We start from the raw sequence: 5146 nt of genomic DNA on the forward strand, positions 1-5146 counted from the left end.
TCGTTGACTAAAGGGGCTTAATCAACCAAGTATCCCAGAATCATATATAACACAGGAAAAGTGTCATCACCTCATATCCAACCCTGTCCAAAAAAAAAAAAAAAAAAAAAATCAGGAAATATAGCCGAATTAGGTAATGGGTTAATAATAATTGAAATGGAAATCTATCAAAATTCTAAACTACACTCTGCATGAACATGAAAGGGCAAAAGTAGCTCCCGACAGAAAAACAACCAGGATCCCTAGTCTACGGTTGTATAACTGGTTAATTGACAGGCAAGAGGAAATTAAGGCAAACTTTGCCGACATTTTCCTTACTTCTATAAAGACACAGCACAGTGGTGTCGATGCAGAAATAAGCCTCAAGTCTGTGAAAGCAAAGTTTGTTCCAGGGCTTACAAAATAAGTAGATAGATTGCTTTTACTATTGCAAGAGTCTCATCAGTATTTCGGCTATCTTAACTTTCCTGGATAATGGAACAAATGAACAAACAACTTTGTCATGGATACAGGCAGAGGAGAATATAACCTTTGCAAGAAAATGCGCAAGAAGAAAATAAAGATGCTTTGTTTTACAGTTGGGAATGAAATTTATGTTCTTTACCAAGGGAAAATGAATGCATTTTGAGTCTAAATAGCACTATCAGTGTTAAATCCAATTTAAATCCCTTTCTCAAGACACAAATAATTTCTAAAATACTTCCAAGTTTATAGGAGACGCCTTTGTCTGTTAGTTTGCGCACAGCTGAGTGCATGAGCACGTGTGAGTGTGAGTCGCTTTATGAATTCCTAGTGGTGTATTCAGAGTGCTTAAGGCCATGTCTGAGTAAAGGACCTCATTTATAGACATAAGGAAATTAAATATTAAAACATTACTTTGAAATAACATTAGGGTCTGGCATAATGCAATAAAAACCAGTAATCTGACTAATAAAGAAATTCGGCAAATCTCTACCACCTCTTTTAATTGAATCACTGCAAATTTAAAATGGGGAACAACCTGCTTTGTGCCACTGGCTCAAATCTGTTTTCCTCGGATGTCTATTTGTCACTTCTCTCATATTATGAAAATAGGTTTTTCTATACTTAACTTTCATATGCTTATTCTTTCCTTTATAAAAAAAATAAGAAAACAAACTTAAAAAACGTGTAATATCAGTTCATTGCTTAGGCAACCTCTCTGGAAAACAAGAGTTATAAAGAAGTGTTTATGTCATTTACACATGTGTATTTCCCTTGAATATATCTAATAATCATGATACTATGAATCACATCCTAGCTTATGAGCGCTGGTCTTTTGATTAAATACACTGAAGTAAGTGCATTTCAGACGATATTACAGAATCATTAGACACTAACAGCATTCTAGGAATGCTTCGGTTAATCGTTCAAGCTATCCAGGCGCATGGGAATCCTTTCTGAAATAAATGCTTCACCACAAATAATAGAGAATTTGAACACAAAGTCAGCCACTTTTCAGAAAAAAATATTGGCATATAGTGTTTACATAAGCTTGCCAGTGTCATGTTCTGAACATCATACCTATCTCAGCCATAGGGTTATAAAGCAGAAGTCAAATGGCATGAGAAACAATATTTTTCTATTGTTCTTTGTTATGTGTTCCTCATTTTGGACTCCTCACCTTGAGGGATGGTAGAATTCACAAACTGTCAGAATGAATGTGAAATCTCTGAAAACCAAGGTTGGGGGTGAGAAACAAATAGACTCTTAACCCAAGACAAGGCAGAACCATTGCTCTGAAACATCAGCACAATAGATTTTTTTTTTTTTTCCTGCATCTGGTTCTGGCAAAGAGAACCCAGAGAACACAAAACAGAATTGCTTCAAGTTATAGCACATAAAAGAACATCAGTGGTTTGGGGACAGTTTCTGTATCTAGCTATAAAACCAGATTTTAAACTCCAGGTTACAGACAGATTATAAAACATTAACAGCAGCATAAACTGTAAAATATGCATTATCTACACATGAAAAGGTGACTGCTTATAAATGCTAAAATACTGGGTCTATGGGCATTTAGTGAAATCTTTCCCCAATCTTGATTTCTGCTCAGGGTGGGAAAACAAAACAAAACAAAACAAAAAAACAAAAAAAAAAAACCCTGCTCTGCTGAGCGTTTTATTTCTCCCCAAATGATCTAAACCAACCGAACTAAAACTCTCCTTTCTTGTCCCAGTGGTAGATATTTACCTATTTGCATACCTAGCAACTGAAAGAAGGCAAATTTTCAGCCAATCAATGATGCCCTCTATCCATCAGGTAATACCTGGCTCCTTCAGCTTGGCCGTAGGTGTTTTCCACACAGTGATACAGCAAGTTTTTTTTTTTTTTTCCTCTGGAAGGGGAAAAAAGAAAAAAGGAAGGAAGGAAAGAAAGTATCATGGAAGAGGAGGATTCCTCTGGTTCTGGCAAAGGTTCCTCCAGGCCCTCTGGACCCTGGCACAGCCACATATGGTGTGATGCTTACTTGGGTTTGGTTAAATCCTGTTTTCTGCAAAGGCAAGTAAAGGTGACTTCCCAGCGTTCGGTGCATTAAAGAAAAAAGAAAGGAAAAAAAAATTTTTTTTAAGATAAAAAAGAAAAAAAAAAGTGCTTGAAAATAACCTTCGGAGACTTACGTGGGGAGGAGAACCCCATGTGTGGCATCCCCTCTCCAGTGTCCCCTGCCGCAGCTGGCCACAAAGACCTCCCCAGGTCGGTCTAGGCTCTGGAGCAGGGGCAGTCCTAAAAAGCCTTTCTTTAGGGGAAGCAGAACTTGTTTTAGTGGTTTCCAGGGCAAGTTGTATTCCTTGACGTGTGGTCGGCCGGAGACCTCACACCTTTTTGGCGCTGTCGTGGCACGCCGCGGCCCGGATGGTGGCCCCAGCCAAGCCCCGGGTGCTGGCCCTGCGGACCAGCACTTTGGACACCGGGATTTTGGTTCTGGGCACCTCACTCCTGGCCGGTTGCGGGTGCACCACAGGATGGCTGGATGGAAGGTTCGCGAGGTGCTTGACGCTGATGGGGATCTTAGAGTCCTTCGGCAAACTGCCCGGTGTCCGCAGGGGACAGGTGATGGTGACGGGAGACACGGGCTTTAACCGGGACACGCAGGACGTCTCCTCGTTGGCGGGGAGGGCCGCCGGGCTTCCGTCTGCATCCGCGTAGAGGTCGTAGAGCGCGTCTCCGCTGTCGCTGTCCCGGGGGATGCCCGCCTTCTTGGCGCGGCTCGGGCCGTCTTCCTCCGGGCCCGGCGTGGTGGAATCCCAGTAGCCCTCGTCACTGTTGGGGACGCCTTCCTGCGGCTCCTTCTCCGGGCGCTTAGGCTCCTCCTTGGGTTGGAGCTCGATGGGAATCCGGTTGAGCCTCCTGCGCTTAACCAAGGACGCGTCCTTGGCCGCTTCTGCACACCTGGCGTCTTTGGCGGCCTCGGGCACCACCTTGGCGTCCAGTGCCGCCGCCGCCGCCGCCGCCTTAGCCGCTCCCTCTTGGGGCCCTTGTCCTTGGTCCTCGGTCTGGGAGAGCATGTCCCAGAATTCCTGGAGATAGGTGTCGTCCACCTCATCCGGGCTCGCCATCTCCTCCCCGCCTCCTTGGTAGGCCACCACGCTGGGGTTCTTTTTAGAGAGAACTGGCTTGCCTGGCCCGGGGGCATGCTTGTCACAGCTGGGACCTGCCTCGTCCTCTTGGTCTGCAATAATATCTCCACAGCCTGTAAGAGAGTCAAAGCTTTTCAGTGAAGTCACGTCAGAAAACATCAAACAAATACGATCGGCCGACGGGTCTGAGGGTGGATCGACAGAGGCAAGGTCAGGGACGGCGGAGGCGCGGCCGCTGCCACACTCGGAGTCGACAAGGGGGACAGTCTTTATCTGAACGTCACCTGTCCTGGAAGCATCCTCGGCCGTCCGGACCTGCCCAGCGCCCAGCTCGGGGGGTGCCCGGGGCTCGTCGGCGCGCCGATGCCCCGAGGCGTCCTCTCCCTGGGCGCTGGTGGCGTTAGGGACCCCGGGGCTCTCGGCCTCTCGGCAGGGGGCCACTTCGGCGCCATGGACGGAGGCCGGCCCCGGCTCTCCCCCTCCGGGCTCACCTGCAGGGTCCGGCGGCGGCGCGTCCCGGCTGGGGTCCCCCGGCGCGCACGCGGGTCGGGGCGCCTCCTCCGCGACGCACTCCAGGCTGGCGGTGAGCGACCCCGGCAGGGCGAGGCCGCCCGCGCCCCCCGCGCGCGCCTCGCGGCCCCCCTCCTGGCCGCGCTTGTCCTTCCTGTGCCAGCGCACGCTGCTGAAGAGCCCTCGCAGCCCCCTCTTTTGTCTGCCGCCGGCCTTGCCCGCGTCGGCCGGGTCCCCTCGGCCGCTCTCCGACCGCCCGTTCTTTTTCAGGAGGGAGAAGAAGCTGTGCGACTTGGCCACGGAGCTGCCGGCCAGCGCGCCCACGCCCGGCGCGGCGGCGGCCCTGGGGGGCCCGGGGTTCGGCCGCGGCCCCGCGCGCGGCTCCTCCTTCCTGCCGCTCTCCAGCACGGCCACCTCGGCCAGCCCGTCGTGCGTCCTGCTCCTCACCATGCCCGGCGGACCCGAGCCTTTCCCATCCCCTTTGTTTTTCACCCCGAAGATGCTGGGCAGGGTGCCACCCGATTTCCTCTTCTTGAATAATTTGAAAGCGGCTTTGTTGATCTTCCCCGACGGCGGCTCGGCGGCCGGAGCGTCGGCGGCGCGGTCGCGAGGCAAGTCCATGTCTGCCGCGAGGGTCCCGGCCCCGGCCTGGTCGTGGCTCCTGCAGACCCCCGCGGACGCGCGACCGCCGCCGCCGCCGCCGCGCGCGCTGACAGCCCCGCCGCCGCCGCCGCCGCGCGCGCTCGTCGCCATGGAAACCGAGCGGGCGAAGCCGCTCTCGTCAGCCGTGGGCTCGCGCCAGGCCACTGTCATCCGAATTCCACATCAACCTGAGCCGCTCTGCCGCCGCCGGAGCCGCCGCCGCCGGAGCACACATAAAAGACCATCTCCCCGCCCGCCCAGGGCTTACATAACGCCCTAACCCACTTCGGATCCGTCCAGCCTCGGCTCTGCGCTGCAGTGTGTGTGTGTGCGTGTGTGTGTGCGTGTGTGTGTGTGTGTGTGTGTGTGTGTGTGTGTGTGTGTGTGTTGGAGGG

The 5146-nt window shown here is 51.7% G+C and overlaps 1 protein-coding gene across 1 annotated transcript; it reads right to left on the reverse strand.

Annotated features, from left to right (window-relative positions):
- Positions 1-2338: 2338 nt before the first annotated feature.
- Positions 2339-4862, reverse strand: AMER2 (APC membrane recruitment protein 2). Its single transcript, XM_039873050.1, has 2 exons — positions 4091-4862; positions 2339-3712 (listed from the first exon to the last, which is right to left on the reverse strand). Exons 1-2 carry the CDS (start codon positions 4860-4862, stop codon positions 2835-2837), a joined length of 1650 nt encoding a protein of 549 aa, XP_039728984.1. The 3' UTR covers positions 2339-2834.
- Between the last annotated feature and the right edge of the window lie 284 nt (positions 4863-5146).

This window comes from Pteropus medius, unplaced genomic scaffold (genome assembly GCF_902729225.1).
Source record: "Pteropus medius unplaced genomic scaffold, Ma_sr-lr_union100, whole genome shotgun sequence".
NCBI classification, from domain to species: Eukaryota; Metazoa; Chordata; class Mammalia; order Chiroptera; family Pteropodidae; genus Pteropus; species Pteropus medius.